General features: G+C 35.7%; 1 protein-coding gene across 2 annotated transcripts in view; it reads right to left on the bottom strand.

The window, feature by feature from the left end:
* Cpd (carboxypeptidase D) overlaps nucleotides 1-18,388 on the bottom strand; it is a gene marked incomplete in the record, with an annotated part of 66,332 nt that overhangs the window by 20,611 nt on the left and 27,333 nt on the right. Inside the window, 6 exon segments of one of the 2 annotated variants that reach the window (XM_005402656.2) lie at nucleotides 684-826; nucleotides 1,285-1,387; nucleotides 3,647-3,721; nucleotides 4,872-4,981; nucleotides 14,210-14,377; nucleotides 17,943-18,134. In XM_005402656.2, coding sequence (XP_005402713.2) covers nucleotides 684-826; nucleotides 1,285-1,387; nucleotides 3,647-3,721; nucleotides 4,872-4,981; nucleotides 14,210-14,377; nucleotides 17,943-18,134 — 791 coding nt within the window. 2 annotated transcript variants of the gene reach the window in all.

Consider the following 18,388-nt stretch of genomic DNA (forward strand, 5'->3'; position numbering starts at 1 on the left):
ACTAGTCAGATTATCCTAAATAACTATTAGCATTTTTCTGATAGTCTTTGTTTTGTTTTGTTTTGTTTTTGGTTTTTCTCCGGTACCGGGAACCGAACTCACAACTTTGCGCTTGCCAGGCAGGCGCTTTTGCCGCTGAGCTAAATCCCCAGCCCTTTAAAGGTTTTTTTTGTTTTGTTTTGTTTGGTTTGGTTTTTGGTTTTTCTCCGGTACCGGGAACCGAACTCACGACTTTGCACTTGCCAGGCAGGCGCTTTTTTCTTATAGTCTTTACCTACAGATCACCATGTATATACAAACAAAGGGAAATTAAACATTTCACAATAAACCTCTGGCAATAAGAAAAAGAATAAAATCAATTTGCCCCACAGCTCATCTTTCTATCACTTGATAAAAGTTTCGGAATGTAGCTTTAGCTTCTTTTATAAAGATAAAAAGTGATGAGTAACCATTAAGGGCAAAATGTTACTAACTTGTTTAGTTATTTTCTTCAACTCTTTCTGGTACACTCAAATAAACTCAGTAACATCCATAAATTTTCTAGATAAATATCCTAAACAAACTGTAATACAAACTGAGTAAATACACTAAACCAAATTGGAATTTAAAAGGGTATATTCTAAGATCACTACATAAAAATCTTGCTCTTGGACAAAAATCATACTTCACTCCTGAATAGTCACCTGTTTCATAAATTGGATTAAAGATCTTCGATTCTGTTCCCAAAACTTTGGCAGATCTTTCTCAAAAGGATATTTCACACAACCTAGTTCAATAGTTACTTCAAAGCAATTTGTTTGTAAATAGTTCCAGTCCTGCATACCACCTATAGGACAGAAAATTAAGTCATTATGAAGACATTTTAATACTTAGATCCTACAAGGTAGAAAGCATTCTTAGTAAAAAGCCAAATTCATCTTGGATCAGCATTGGTTGAAAAATAATAACGCATTCTTGGGAAGGCTCTCTGATGCTTGTGGTCCAGGCCAAATGTGTCCTTATATGTTCAAGTAGAATTCAAGTATAGCTTACATTTTTCCTATACGCACACTTGAGGAAAATGTAACACTTTTGGGGCATTATAATGTGTTACTTTTACTCAAAGAGCACCAAATGCAAAAGAGTTAAAAAGGTTATCTGAATGTCTTTAACTATTTATGCAATATTTTTTAAAGGAATTGTCCTTTCTCAAAATTAAAAAAAAATAAAAAGAGGTTAGTAACAAGCAGCACTGTCCAGGAAAGTAGAAAACCCACCAAGTTGTAAGCACTTGAAAATTTTTACCTGGGACATTATACCAATTAGCTCCATTTGTTATTCCATGAGGGAAATATTCATTAGGGTACATATTCTTGCAAGGTCTACCTTGAAACATCTGGGAATTTTCCTGAAAAAACACAAAAGAATCTTTTGTTGGTCTCTGCATGAAAAAGTATTGGAAGGATACAGGAAAACAACAAAAGTGGTTCCAATAGGAAATGTGAAGGATGGGAAGTGGGAATTGAATGCAGCCATAGGAATCAGTGAGACTTTTCACTGTAAGTTTTTTTTTAAATGCCATTTGGATCTTCATTATGTAAACTTATTTGTAAAATTAGAATTAAATGCACTTTATGAAAAATTTGTAAGACTTCATTTATTACTTGCAATTACAAGTAATATAAAATCCAGCACAAAGTCTCTTTAAAAACCCACCTCATATTCATACATTCATTTCATAATTTCAATGAGCTTAAAGTCTAGAAAAAATAATATACATATAATATGGAGTAAGCAGCTTTCCCTGACTTCTAGGGGTGCTAAAATGGGCCCCTTGTACTTTGTACAATATACAGCAATTATCATATTCCAACTGCTAGCAATATTCCTTTCTGCATCTTTGTGTCCTCAAGCATCCAGCCCAGTGTGTCTGGCATACAGTACACGTACAATTGCTTATTCAATGAAGGTAAGAAAAACTGCCACAGAGGCACAAATAAGTGCTACTGGAATCCAGAAGGGATAAAGATTACTTCTGACTAGAGTGGCTGGGGAAACTGAACAGTGAAAGATGGTCAAAATTTCATTTCTCTCTTTTGGAAATAGAAAAAAATACCAGAAAAGTGTGAGAAGTTAACAGTCTTCCATTTTCTCACCACTCTGAGAATTAACCATTTAACTTTAAAATAGATAAACTTTTTAAACCAGAAACTTAATATACTAATTAAAGGCTTAGGATCACACAGCACACTTCTAATAAAACTCATTTTAAAAAATACCAATTCTTTACAGGAGCGCAGCAGTATTGATACTTCATTGTTACATAGTAAACTAGGTAATTTATTTTTGGGTGCTGACAAATACAGTAAATATTACAACAAGAAGTACAGAATGGTTAAAAAATTAGTATCACTCTATTCTTTAAAACTGATTTCCTGCTTACCTTTCCTTTGGCTTTTGCTGCATAGTCACAATGACAATCTAAATAATGTACCCGTTGAATAGAATTTTGTGTCAAACCACCTGCCTGGTTTTTTTTAATTTTTATTTTCATTAGTACATGTCTGCAGTACACAGTGCTTACATTCATCATGGGGAGTTGGTCCCTGTACATAACACATCTTCTTTTTATGTCCTCTTTCCTTCTTCTCTCTCCCCCTTCTCCATCTCTTGGTTCCCTTTCCATTTGCAAAGGATCTCCTGGAATACTTGCCCTTGAATCCCAACTCTGTCTCTTTCTTAACCTTAGGCAATTTACTTAACTTCTCTGAGTTCAAATTTTCTCATCTAAAAAGTGGAACAGTAATAAAACTGTTCTAGGGTTGTAATGAGGACTAAATGAGTCAAACTCTGGAAAGTTATCTTTTATTTCCTAGTTCTGGGGATTGAACCAAGGGCCTTGTGCATGCTAGATAAGCCTCTACGACTGAGCTACATCCTCAGCTAGATCCCCAGTAATCTAATGTGAATTAGATTACTATAGTAATTGTACATGTCATTTTGCTTTCTGGATTTCCATGAAAGGCTTACACTATAATCTTTATGACTGTCTCTATCTCTCTTTTCATCAATAGCTACTTATCCATCCACCTAATTTTAAATTATATAGATGTGCTAAGTATGTTTTATAAGCTAAAACTATTATAACTTAAAACTTCAAAAAATGATGCAGAGACAAGTTAACATCTACACGTAAAAAAATGAATCTTTCTTCCTTACACTGTACTTTCTTCCTTACACTGTATCTCAAAACCAGCTCAGGATGGATTGTAAACCTAAATGTATAAGCTAAAACTATTATAACTTAAAACTATTAAAGGTCATAAATCTTTGTGACCTTTGTTTCCTAGATATTACATCAAAAGTACAAATGAGAAAGAAGATTGACACATACACAGGACATACAAAAGATTGATACATACATACACATCAACTTTTCATTTCTCCCTGCTTGTATATTTAATGTTTGGGGTATAAACTTCTAATTTTCTTCTGGATTGTTTTTTACTGGTGAGAGGGTTTTCTTACAGATATGTGTAAAATTTCTTTTCCTGATATTTTTTATACTCCCCCCTTTTATTAGTATATGTTTGCAATACACAATAAATTATACTCATTGTAGGGGAACTGGTATATTGCATAGGTACAGTACATATACATATCGCACCTTGATCCTTTTCCCCATCAGGTAAGTCCCATGGTGGGGTGAAGACGGGATGGGTGACTGATCATGCTGAGAGTTCTCAATTAAAAAAAAAAAAACAAAACTCAGTTATTTTGCAGTTTCAACATCTTTTTATAGTATGTGGTAGGTGGTAGTATTTTGACAGTTGTAAAGTCATTTTGTATCATTTGGGGAAAAATTCTGGGAGACTGATTACTATATAGTCATCACTGTCTTTGATTCTCAGCAGTTATCATAAGACTACATGCATGACTGTAACATGTTTTCTAAGAACAATTTTTAAATGAAATTTTCCCACGTAAATTTTAGTATTTCTGATTTAAAAAGTAATCAATGCTTCTTACATGAAGTTTAGAAAACACAGAAACTTTTGCCTGATTTCCATCACTGCATATTACTATAGGATTTTAAATACCTTAAACCATTGACAATTTTTTCTTTTCTTTCTTTTCTTTTTTTTTTTTTTTTGAGACAGCATTTTGCTACGTAGTTCAGGCTGACCTTGAACTCGTTATGTAGTCCAGGGCTGGCCTTGAACTCAGTGATCCTCCTGCCTCAGTCTCCCAAGTGCTGAGATTATAGGTGTGTGGCACCATACCCAGCAACAATTACTTTCTGTAAAGGGCCAGATAATAAAAATTTAGGTCTTATAGACTCAAAAGTCTTATAACTACTTAATTCTGCCTCTTTCAACTAGTAATGTGACTGCAATGTTCTTCTTTAGTTTGTTAATATGGTAAATTACACAGACTTGTTTTTAAATGCTGAAAGGGAAAGCAGTCATAGATGATTTGTAAATGTATGGCTGCGGCGGTATGTTAGTAAAACTTAATTTACAAAAAACAAGTGGTGGGCAAGATTTGGCCCTGGGAGTATAGATAGTTTGTCAATCCTACTCCTCTAGCCTATTTACTAGGCTTATAATTTAAAGATTTTGTTAAATAAATCATCACACATATATTCCAGGTAGCATGCTAAAAACCACAGATAAAAAGACATTAACTGAGCTTAGAGGGTAATGGAGAAAGATACTTAGTACGTTCAAAAATGATGTGGGGAGAAAAGGGAGAAAAAGCCTAAAGGCTGACTGAAGTAGCCATGGAACATTTAACTAAGAAAGCACTTGCCTGTGTATTGTAGGACTTTATTTTAAGGCATTTTAAAATGAATTAATTTTATAGTATCTGATGTTTAAACAAAAGCCTACCTTAGAATAAGAAAGTGCTAACTGTTGGAACACAGCGTCATCTGGTGATTTACTATATATGGCAAGTCCTTGTTTATCATCATCGAAAGGGTAATTAACCACCAAAGAACCTACAAGGGAAAGGAAAAAAATGTATCATGTTACCTCTTTCAAGAGGGATCATTAAACATAATCTTGTTCATAATACTGTCAGAGAAGAGAAATCAATAAAATTTGCTAAGGTTAATGTTAACAGAAATCCCAAACAGGGGCTGAGTGTGCAGCTCAGTGGTAGAACTCTTTCCCAGTACACACAAAGCCCAGGGTTCAATTCCCAGCACCATCCAAAAAAAAAAAGAAGAAGAAGAAATAAAAAATAAACGAATTTTCTCAATAAAAATCAAAGTGCATAAGTGAAAAAAACACCAATACATGATGCCTACAGGTTGCCTTAACTAAAAGGATCTTGGGATCTGAATTTACCAGTATAATTTAACCTGTCAGAATTGAAACCAGAAGTACACAGGCAAACAATTGTTTACAGAAGTAAACAATTTTATAATATGTACGATCAAACTTTTATACTTTTTCAGTAAAATTCAGACATTTTAAAGATTATAAAAACAAAGATTATCAAATTTTATTTTATTGGTACCAGGAATCTAACTCACAACCTTGCACTTGCCAGGCATATACTGTGCTGCTGAGCTATATCCTCAGCCAATTATGTAATTTTAAAATAAGAAATTCTTGAGGCCCACCTAATGTATCCACAGGTTGTAGACGTGGAATCTAAAAAGAGAGAGCTTTAATGACTTATAAGTAGCAAAACCAGTCCTTAATCAGAAAAAAAAAAAAAAAGCTAAAACTTTCTCTTATTGTTCTACTGGAAATTATTCAATTGGTGTTATATCATATGACTTTTTATGACCTAAGGTAAACATAGTGATGTTTTAAAACATGTTGTATGTCTGTTAATGTTTCCCTCCTTTTATCCTTAAAATAAAAAAAAAAAAAAAAATTAAAACATGCAAAGAACACCAACTCCCTCTATGCTTCCCACAAGGGTCAGAGTAGTTAGGGAACTTCTCAGTGGGAAGTTCCTGGGTTCGATGCCAAATATCACACACATACGAGTGCATGCACACACATATGCAAAGAAATTAATAGCTTTTCTATATACCAACAATGAGCTAGCTAAGAAGAAATCAGGAAAACAGTTCCACTCATGATAGTGTCAAGAAAAAATACCTAAGAATCAGCCTAACAAAGGAAGTGAAGGAATTCTATAATGAAAATTACAGAAAATTGAATGAAGAATTGAAGAAGACACTAGAAGATGGAGAGATCTCCATGCTGTGGATCAACAGAATTAATATAGTTAAAATAGTCACATTACCAAAAGTGACCTACAGATTCAGTGCAATCCCCATCCAAAATCCAATGACACTCTTCAATGAACTAGGAGAAAATCCTAAAATTCATATAGAAACATAAAATAATAGCAAAACAATTCTGAACAAAAAGAGCAATGCAAACAATAACTGATTTTAAAATATACTACAAAGCCATAGTTACAAAAATGGCATGGTTAAAAAAAACCCAAAACAGCATGGTACTTGCACAAAAATAGACATGTAGACCAATGGAATAAAATAGGAAGCATAGAAACAAACCCACACAACTATAGCCATGCAATTCTTAGCAAAGGAGCCAAAAACATGTTAGAGAAGAGACAACCTCTTTAACAAATGGTGCTGAGAAAAGTGGATGTCCATATGTAGAAGATTAAAACTACATCCCTCTTACCCTGTACAAAACTCATCTCAAAAAGGATCAAAGTCCTAGGATTAAGACATGAAACTTTGAAACTGCTAAAAGGAAACACCTGAAGTCAAAGGCAGATCCAAAAACTTTCTGAATAGGACTCCAGTAACACAGGAAATAATAACAAGAATCATCAAATCCAAGTTTCACATAGCAAAAAAAACCCAACAGAGTGATGAGACAGGATATTGAATGGGAGAAAATCTTTGCCAGTTATTCTTCAGACAGAGGATTACCATCTAGAATATATAAACAGTTTTTAAAAATTTAACATCATGAGAGGCTGAGGCTGAAAGATTACAAGTTCAAGTCCAGCCCAGCCTGGGCAACTTAGTAAGAACCTGTTTCAAAAAAAAATTTTAAAAGCCAAATCAATAAATGGACAAATAAGTATAAATGGCCAACAAGTATTTTAAAAAATGTTCAACTTCTTCAGTCATGGGGAAAATGCAAGCCAAAACTACACTCAGACTCTATCTCACCTCAGTCTGAATAGTTATGATCAAGAATACAAAATTCAACAAGTGCTGGTGAGGACATGGTAATGAGGAACACTTCTACACTGTTGGTGGGATGTAAATTACTACAGCCCCTATGCAAATCAGTATGACAGCTGCTGAAAAAACTAAAAACAGAGCTTCTACTTCTCTGTGGAACACATCTAGATGCCCATCAAGAGATGAATGGATAGAGAAAATGGAGCATATATACAATAGAGTATTATTCAGCTATGAAGAAAAAAATGGATGGAACTGCAAATCACCATGTTAAGCTCAATAAGCTAGACTAAGAAAGACAAGTATCACAAGCTTTCTCTAATACATGGAATCTTAAAAAAAGATGACATAAAGGTACAAGAGATACTATCATTAGACAAGAGGAAGGAACAAAGGGGGGAGTAAGGGAGGGAAATGCGAAGATGGTATGATCGAAATATGCTATACATATATATGAAAATAAAAAATGGTCAATACCCAGAATCTCAGCAAATAATTAGCATCAACACCAAAAGCATGAGCAACAAAAGGGAAAAATATGTAAGTTGGACTTCAGCAAAATTAAAACTCTTTATACATCAAAGGACATGACATGACTGAGGAAGTACAACCACAAGTGGTACAAGGGAGAAAATACTTGCAAATCAGCCGTGTCCTAAGAGTCTAATACCTAGAATATATAAAGTATATAAAGAACTCTTCAAACTCAACAACAGAGAAAAACATAATCAAAAACTGGCAAAGGAGTTGAACAGCTATTTCTCCAAAGAAGATATACAAACTGCCAATGAAAATATAAAAAAATGTTCAACATCATTAGTCACCAGAGAAATGAAAATCAAACCCACAATCAGCTGAGCAGTGTCATATACCTGTAACTCCAACTCCTTGGGAGGCTGAGTCAGGAGGATTAGAAATTCAAGGCCAGCCTGGGTACTTAGCAAAACCCTGTCATGAAATTTTTGAAAAATTTGACATGGGTGGGGATACAGATCAGCGGTAGAGCATCTTGGAGTTTCAGCCTTACAGTACTGCAAAAAATAAATTTAAAAACTGCAATGAATCAGAAAATGGAAAGATATCCCCTATTCCTGGATAGATAGAACCAATATAGTCAAGATGGCCACATTTTCAAAACTGTTATACAGACTTAATGCAATCCCAATCAAAATACCATTAGCATCCCTCATAGAACTAGAGAAAGCAATCCTAAAATTCATATGGAACAAAAGAGACCTAGAATAGTGAAAGCAATAAACAAGGGTAAGGCAAGGTGCATCACAATCCCCGATCCCAAGTTATACTACAAAGCTACAGTGATAGCAATATGGTATGGGCACACATAGACTTGTGGATCAATGAAACAGAATAGAGAATACAGAAACAGCTCTAGGCTCACTCCTTACCTTATGTTTGACAAAGAGGTCAAACATTTTCAGTGGAGAAAAGATAGCCTCTTTGATGGTGCTAAGAAAACTGCCTATCCATATGCTGAAGATTAAACCTAGAACCTATCTCTCACCATGCACTAAACTAAAATCAAAATGGATCAAAGATTCAAATATTAAAACAGAAGAACAATCTGCTGGAAGACAAAATAGGAAAAACTTTTTTAAACACAGCCAAAGACTTTCTGGACAGAAATTCTGGTTGCACAAAAAGTGATACCAAAAAAATCAACATATGGGATCTATCAAATTTAAAAGGTACACAGCAAAGGAAACCACCAAGAGAGTGAAGAGACAACCTACAGGATGAGAAAAAAATTACTGCCAGCTACTAATCAGACACAGGACTAACATCCAGCATATATAAAGAACTCAAAAATATTAGATCCTCCCCAATTTAAAAAATGGGCATCTGAAATGAACAGACACTTCTCAGATGAAGTACAAATGGCCAATAAATACATGGAAAAATTTCAACATCAGTGGCCATTTGAAAAATGCAAATTAAAGTAACACTGAGATTCCATCTCACTCCAGAAAGAATGGCTATCTTCAAGAAGTCAAATAATAATGCTGGAGAAGCTGTGGGAGAAAAGGAACACTTCTTCATTGTTGGTGGGAGTGTAAACTGGTACAATCACTATGAAAATCAGTATGGAGATTCCTCAAGTAACTAAAACTAGAAATTCCATTTGACTCAGCTATTTTCCTTCTAGGCATTTTCCTGAAAGAGTTAAAGACATCATATTATAGTGATAACGCATATTCATGTTTATAGCAGTACAATTCATAATAGCTACATCTTGGAAGCAGTTTATATATCCATCAACAGATGAATGGATAAAAAATATGGTATTTATACATAACAGAGTACTATCTGCCATAAAGAAAGACAAACTTGAGTCATTTGTAGGAGAATGGGTGCACCTTGAAAACATAACATTAAGTGAAATACATCAGACAAACTTATATCGCATGGTTTTTCTTATATGAGAAATCCGATATGTAAATAAAGAGCAAAATAAAAGACAGACAATAGGAAAAAAAGAATAAAGTTGTTACTGTCCAGCATGGTCAATATATAAAAGTGTACCTTGAGTTAGTATAATTATCCCTCAAAAAGGCACACACAGAGTTACCCTGTTACCTATCAATTCATTCCTAGTATATACACACCCCAAAGAACTGGAAACAGGAACTCAAGTTCTTATACGCCAATACCCACAGCAGCATTATTCACAGTGGCCAAAGAGTGAGGCCGGGTATGGTGGGGCAGGCCTGTAATCCCAGTACTTGGGAGGCCGAGGCAGGAGAATTGCCATGAATTTGAGGCCAGTCTGGGCTACATAAGTGAGTTCAAGGCCAGCCTGGACTACATAGTAAGACTCTGTCTCAAAAAACCAAAACAAACAAACAAACGAGCAAAAAGTGGAAACAACACAAATATCCTTTAATGGTTAAATGGAAAATGTGACACATACAGTATATATATATACAATGGAATATTATTCATCCATACAAAGGAATGAAGTATTAATGATACAGCATGAAAGTACCCTAAGAACATAAAGAAGCCAAACACAAAAGGGTAAATACTGTATGGTAGCATTTATATGAAATATCCGGAATAGATAAATCCATACATAGAATACAGTGTCTGCTGTTTACCACACGTTGAGAGCAGAGGAGAATGGAAGCAACTGCTTAACAGGCAATTTCTATTTGGAAAGATGAAACTGTTTTAGAACAAAATAGAGGTGGTAAATTGTTAATTACTGAGTATGAATTATGAATGCACTAAATACCACTGGAGTTTTTCATTTTGAAATAGTTGATTGAGAATTTCACCTCAGTTTTTAAAAATTAGTATCACCTGGCTCTGTAATACCAGCTATGCCCAAGGCTGAACCAGGTGGATTGCAAGTTTGAGGCCAACTTGGACAACTCAGTGAGACTTTGTCCCAAGACACAATTTTAAAAGAGCTGGGCAGTAGCTCAATGCTTTCTGGGTCTAATCTCTAGCACTGCACACACACATAAATTCAATGTAAAAAATCTAAAAAAAAAATCTTTCTTTTCTCTATAGTCTTTTAAAATTCTTCTAAATTGTTAAAATGGCAGTGAAAGGGATCAGAATGTGCCATCTCAAAATGAGTCACTTTGGCATATTACTTTGAGCTGATGACAATGGAAAACAGATGCAGGAAGGGCTCTCTGCCTCCCCCTTTCTGCCTAGATGCAGAGTATATATTCCCCATGAAAAAGTTGTGGTCCAGGTACCAGGAAGAACAAAACATACTTATTATCAGACATAGAGTCAAGATTAAGATGAGTGTACAGTGTACACAAACAAATCTTACTAAAACATCTTCCATTAGTTTCCCCCATACATTTCCTAATAGGATTTCCACAGTTTACTGCCCTATTAGAATCTATTTCCTTTGTTTTTTTTTTTTTTTTTTCATGGTCGACTACCAGTGCAGCTTTATTGGCACTGACATTTAAATCTCACATAATTTTCATGTCACGAAATATCGTGCTGTTGATATGTTTTCTTTTTTTTTTTTCTATTTCCTTTGTGTAGCCACTTTTCACATGTATTACCCTTGGTTAAAAGAGTATATAATCTTTCAGTCTAATTGCTTCTTTTGGAGTTTTACTTTTTTCCAATGAATATGTCCCTTAAATATTAACATTTAAATGCTTTCCTTCTCCTATTAGAACTATTAACTCAAACTCTGGCTGATAAACCTAAGAGAGTAGAGAAAGTTTTTTATTCCCTATTGCAGCCAAAACAAAACCAAAAGAAAAAGAGAGCTGGCACACATCTATAATTCTAGCACTGCAGGAGACTGAGGCAGGAGGATGGAAGGTTCCAGCCCAGGCTGGGCAACTTAGTGAAACCCCAGCTCAAAATAAAAAAAAAGCTGGGGGTGTAGCTCAGTGTGAAGGCTCTGGCTTCTATCCCCAGTACTAGAAAGAGAGAGAGAGAGAGAGGGAGGGAGGGAGGGAGAGGGAGAGAGAGAGAGAGGTAGAGAGAGAGAGAGGTAGACAGAGATAGAGACAGGGAGAGACACAGACACATATACAGAGACAGACAGAGAGAGGGGAAAAAGGAAAAGGAGGAGGAGGAAGAGGAGGAAGAAGAGAAAGGGAAGGGAGAGGAAGAGGGGGAGGAGGAAGAGGAAGAGGAAGAAGAGCAAGAAAAAGGGGAGAAAAATGAAACAGCTGTGTATGGTGGTACACATCTATAATCCTAGTACTCTGGGAGGCTGAGACAGAAGAACTGTAAATTTGAGCCTGACCTGGGCAATTTAGTAGCTTAGTGAGACTATGTCTCAAAATAGGAAAAGAAGGGCTGGGGATATAACTCGCTGTAGAGGCCCTGGGTTTAATATCCAGTACTGGAAAAAACAAACAAAACAACTTTAAAATGATTTTGCCAGATTTCAAGATGAGAAAACAAAATATGTCATGCAGAAAAACATGTCTCTCAAACTCATGATGTAAATGTGTGACTCTAGTTTTCACTAGACTGTAACAGTAAGTTTCAGATTTTGCCAATATAACCTGTGACTTATTTAAAAAATTTTGGGGGGTGGCGTTTAAAACAGTTTCTCGCTATGTAGTCCAGGCTGGCCTTCAACTCTTGGTAATTCTCCTGCCTCAGTCTCCCAAGTGCTTTAGGAATATTTTTAAAAACTCAAAATAAAAAGTGTTTTCTATCAAACATTACCAGAAAGCACATAAAATATTAAAAAAGGAAACTGCATTCTGTCAGCTAGGGTGTAACTTTATAATTGTTATATAATTTTTCGAGAACAGTCCATGCAAGAGTCTTTTTTTTTCCGTACCACTGGCAGTCTTCCAAAACAATTTTTAGAGACTCTTAACTTACTTCCTTAAATCTAAATATCTGTAAATATGTACTATCATTCTAAAATGAAAGGCTATATTTTATGTGCCATAAAATCTCAATTACAATACTTCTTTTGGACATCCCAACAAATGTTGACACTAAATTTCTTTCTTGTTGCCCATGATGCTAATACTTTCAGTCTTTTAAAAAAAAGTTATTGACAAAATATTAACATATTATTAAATTCTCTCATTTAAAAGTGTTTCATGTACTTGCAGGGTTATACAACCATTACTACTATCTGGTTATTGAACATTTTTTTTTCTTGGTACTGGGGATTGAACCCCAGGACCTTCACACTAAAGTATCCTTAACCTTTCAAAATTTTTTCTCTTTTTCTCTTTCTTCCTTCCTTCCTTTTTTTTCTTTCTTTCATTTTTAAGATCGAATCTCACTAAGTTGCCTGTGCTGAGCTCAAACTTGGGATCCTCTACCTTGGCCTCCCACAGTGCTGGGATTATAGGTATGCACCACTGTGCCTGGCTAGTTATAGAACATTTCTGTGACTCCAAAAAAAAATCCCAGAACCACTCAGCAACCACTTCCCCTTTCCTTCCCTAAACTATTCATTACAACTGAAGGCAACTACTAACCTATCATCTGTCTCTATGTATTTGCTTATTCTGAACATTTCACATAAATGTGATCATACTACCTGTGGTCTCTTGTGACTGGTTTCTGTTACCATATATTTCAAGGTTCATCTATATTGCAGCATGTACTCAATTCCTTTTCATGCCAAATGATTTTCCATTATATGAATATATCACATTTATTTACCTATTTATGAGCTGATGATTGTTTGGGCTATTTCTACTTTTTGGTTTTTATGAACAATACTGAATGAACACTCATGTACAGTGAATATTCATATACGAGTTTATTTGCACATATGTTTTCAGTTCTTGTAGGTATTGCTACCTTCACTCTTATCCTCACAAACCTAGCTGGAGACTGTGGTGACTTTTAATGTTGACCTCTCATTCTGTCAACCAAACCACTGTTGCTGAATGATGGGAAGTGGTAAGCCCAGACCCTACATGAGAATAACGTTACTGTGTTGCAGTTAGATTTTATATATATGTTATATATATATATATATATAGTCAAAGTAAGAGAATGTCAAAATCTATACTTACAGAAAAGGGTTTATTAAACTATAAGGAGAAAATAGGACTAAACATTATGAACTGTTGATGTTCAATTTTTATGAATGAAAAAGAACAGGTTGCCAAGTTCTGAGTGTGAGGAATAAATATAAAACCCTTGAAGAACTATCACATGAAGAGGAGCGGGGAGGACGATGATAAACAGAAGACAAAAACGAAAGAAGAGGGAGAAGACTGAGGGAGGGAAGAAGGAGGGAAAAGAAAGGAGAGGGGGAAAAGAAAAGAGAGGAGAAGTACAAGAGGAAAACAAAGGGGGTATGGAGGCTAGAAATGGGGTATGGACGAAGAGGAGGAGGAAGGGGGAAAAGAGCCTGGGGAGAACAGTCAGGAAATTGGCCTAGCAAGCAATAAGAAAAAAATCTTTATTATCACTTACCACAGAAGCAGTAACAGAATAATGAAAATTAAGAAAGCCTAAGACAATAAACAGATAAAATTTCACCAGGATTTTCAAATTCTCTTAACAAGAATCAATTAGTGGAATATAAAGTTGCCTTACCTCCATGCAGGTTTGCTGATAGTACAAACGGATAGGCCTTCATCCAACTCATTACAGCAATAGTTTCTGGTTGGGTAGGATCTGTGATCTGAACAAACTGGTCTGGGAAATTTCGGTTCAGGTCAAAGTTGTTGCTGTTGTTTCTGCCTATTAGACTTATTGAATCTCCTGCAGGATAAAAAATTCAATTTAAGATATATTTTACACACACACATATATATATATATTTCAATAAACTAAGTTTATTGGTCCATTTTAGGTATACATAATGATCACATTCAGTATAGTGAATTTCTACCTGTGACGCCCCCCCTACCAGCCAGCCTGTTAGTTGCCCAGGTAATAGTTCCTGTTACACTCCCCGTTACTACTGTCTCAGAAATGGCTGGTCACTGTGATGCACAGCTGGGCACTACAATGCATACAGTAAAAAAACAATCAAAGAAGGCCAAGTACTCTACCTCTATACTTCCCCTGTGTAACCCCATAAAAACCTCCCTCCCTCCTTGGGCCTTTGGAGCCTGACATTTTTATAAGGATTGGTTCCTTGTTAGTGCCTGTCCTATGTTAAATAAATTTGCCTCTAAATCCTGGGTGTCATTTCAGTGTTTCTGTTTGCTGTTGCACCTGTACACAATATAACTTGACTCTTTTTTCCCCCATTTCTTTATTTTAATCCAACACACATTGCTTCAGCTATCTTAATTCAAAGGTACATGTGAACACATCAGGCTTCATTATTTTCTATCCCACTATGATTAAGACACATTTTCCAGATTTTTACGAAGACCCTGCTGAATACAAACAAGAAAACTCCTTCCCCTCCCACAGCTGAAGCCAAAGCAAAAGCTCTGAAGGCCAAGAAGGAAGTGCTGAAAGGCATCTACAGCCACAAAGAGATCTTCCTGTTACCCATCTCCCTGCAGCCCAAGACACTGCAACTCCAGAGGCAGCCCAAATATCCCTAGAAGAGCACCTCCAGGCCAGACAAGCTTGTCCACTATGACATTATCAAGTTCCCCATGACATAGAGTCAGGCATGAAGAAGACAGAAGACAACACACACTTGTGTTCTTCATTGTGGATGTCAAGGCCAACAAGCATCAGATCAAACAAGCTGTGAAGTGAGGCGGCCCAGGTCAATAGTGTGATCAGGCTTGATGGAGAGAAAGCATATGTTTGGCTGGTTCCTGATTAGGACACTTTCAAAGCTGTCAACAAACCTGGGATTATCTAAACTGAATCCAACTGGATGATACTAAATATACATTTTTTTCTCTATTAAAAATATATCTTTTCTATATTATATATACTTTGAAAGGAAAAACCTAATTCCACTAAGTTATATTAAAGCATTTCTCAACTGTCAGTAATCCACACACAATGATATAATCAAAATGTCAGAGTATTACTGACTAGATAGGGGCTCTACTCTACTTAAATACATCTCACTACGATGTAAGAAACAGACCAAATAAAAAGTATAGTATACTTACATTAAAGTAATCACAAAAAGGTAAAGTTACCTAAGGATACAGTTGGAAATTTAAACTGACTGGGTTCACTTTAAACTTAACTGTGTATACGCCATTTTAGTATACAGTGGGAGCCCTATTACTGACATTATAATGAGAAAAAATTGCAAGTAAATGAGAAAAACAATTAGAGGGCTCACAAGTGGCACTTAGTTCCTTTCAGAAAGTGTTGGGGGTAAAGCTAGTAGAGGGGATTTGTGATCCTGACAAAGAATAAAGTTCTCAGGGAGAGAATATTTAAAATATATTAGGATTAATCTAAGCCTATTTGTTCAAAAGAGCTTCTGGGTATTAACACCAGTCGATTGTCCCAGTGGTCAGGTGTAAGTTATCAATCATGCAGCTGCATACTGGGCACATTTCAAGTTGGTTATTCAGAGAAATTACAGATATAAGAATAGCTCTAAAAAGCTGTCCTTTTGTAAAAAGAAATCTGCTTCCATTTATATCAATAAACAGCAAATGCAGACAGAAGCTTTTCTATCTGATATTCTCCTTTCTCCCTAGGACAAGTATTTCTAATAGGAAAAAGACACTGGAGGTCTGACACCTGGCCTAGCCGGAGATGACCAAGGTAGCTATTACCCATCAGACTTTACCTATGTAACAAGCTAACTCTTGCTCTCTGGGTGCATTCTCCCTTCAACTTTTCATAGCCTGGAGCCAACTCCCTTCATTGGGACAGCAAGAAGCCCAAGCTTCTATCCCTTTATTTAGCTGTATATAACCTTCAATTGCCTAGTTATTTGAATTTCATACATTTTAAATTTCATTCATGTAAAATAGGCTAGATCATTCATTGTGTGATCAAGCTTATATTTAATAGTATTTAAAAATTTAGTAATAACTTTTATTTATTAAAATTCTTGTTAAATTATTATATTGGGAACTTATTTTATAAATGAAAAATGAAACCAAATGTATTGGAAGCCAGACTACATTCGGCCCAGTTCTGTTCCAATCCTGCTAAATTACTGATGTCCCATTCCTTTGCCTCCTCTAGGCAATCCTACCTCTCCTAGGGCAGCATAGTAAGAGCTGGGAGAGCAGGCATACACAGGACACCTAGCACGGAACAAACCCATCTTTCCCCAGCCTATGATTCTGTAAAGAAGTTTCAAATTTTCCTCTTTTCCCACCAAAGATTTGATGATTTTACTGTATAATAAACTGACAGGAGGGACAAGAGGGAAAGGAAATTGTTATATTGAACATTGTGTCAACTTGAGAAGTCTAGAAGCTTAACTAACTCAGCAGTTCTCATCCTCAGGTATAAAGAACGTGTCCATACTGCTGTAAGATGTTGTTCACTGTGTCAAATTGAGAAGTTTAGAAGTTTAACTAAGTGACTCAGCAGGAGGCCTGGGTCTTCATTTTGTAAACCACCTGAGTCTTGCAAGAGAAGGGCATGAGGATGGTGTGAGTGCTACACCCACCTGAGGGCAGGCAACTTGCATACAATATAAGGGAGGGAAAGAGGCTTGCTCCCTCCCCTTTAGCTGTTGTTGCTTTTGTTGTCTTCTGCCACCTTGAAGTGTTGCCCTGTGCCATGCCACCCTGCCTTCGAGGCAGCTGATTATGGACTGAAACCTCTACGAACTGTGAGCTAAACAAACCTTTCCCTCTTTAAATTTGGGAGTTGGGTATTTTGTCCCAGCAATGAGAGACAGGAATGAAAAAGGGAATTAAGATGTCTTATGTACATGTACCAACTCTACAGGATGAATGTAAACATTATGTACTGCAAACATGTACTAGTAAAAAAAACTGACACGGGCAGATTAATGGAAGGAAAAACCACAGCAAATTTCTTAACATGCAGAAAACAGGAGTGATACACAAAGTACAGGAGCTAAAACCAATTATAAATAATAATTCTTTAAAACAAAGAAACAACAAATTCAATTTCTCTTCTAACCCCCAAACAATCATGCCAAATGATAACCAAAAGATTAACCATTAAAGCCAGTATGGTGGCACAAGCCTGTAATCCCAGCACTTTGGGAGACTGAGAGGGGAGGAACGTCAGTTTGAACCCAGTCTGGGCAACTTACAATTTAATGAGACCTGCCTTGAAATAGAAAAGAAAAATAAAGGTCTACAGATATAGCACAGTGTGAAGGCCCTGGGCTCAATCCCCAGCATTGCAAAAATTTAAAAAGAAAATTAAATATTAAGAGTCAGCTGCTATTCTTTACCTTCCTGAGACTTTTCATACCCATCAGGATTCATAGATGGCATAAGGTGAATTCTAGTGCTACGGACCAAATCTGTTACTTCGGGGTCTGTTCCAAAGTTCTTACAGAGGTATTCAATGAGGTTCAATAGCAGTTCTCTTCCAACTACTTCATTTCCATGCATATTTCCAATATACTTAAATTCTGGTTCACCTGAAAACAAAAGAAATATACACAAGACTTTTCTACCTTTTCAGGTATCATGAACTCTTTGTTTTTTCCTTAATATGTATAAAAATCCTGAATCAAAAGTTTAAGAAAACACGTATTTTGATGAAACCAAGAAGACCTTCACAAACATCTTATAAAGCAGTTTCCTTATAAGCATATATGTCTGAAACCAACATATAAAATATATATGTGTACACATGTGCCATATAATATGTTTTTTTTTTTTTTTTTTTTTT

This window comes from Chinchilla lanigera, unplaced genomic scaffold, assembly GCF_000276665.1.
Source record: "Chinchilla lanigera isolate Chin_1 unplaced genomic scaffold, ChiLan1.0 scaffold00080, whole genome shotgun sequence".
Lineage (NCBI taxonomy): Eukaryota > Metazoa > Chordata > Mammalia > Rodentia > Chinchillidae > Chinchilla > Chinchilla lanigera.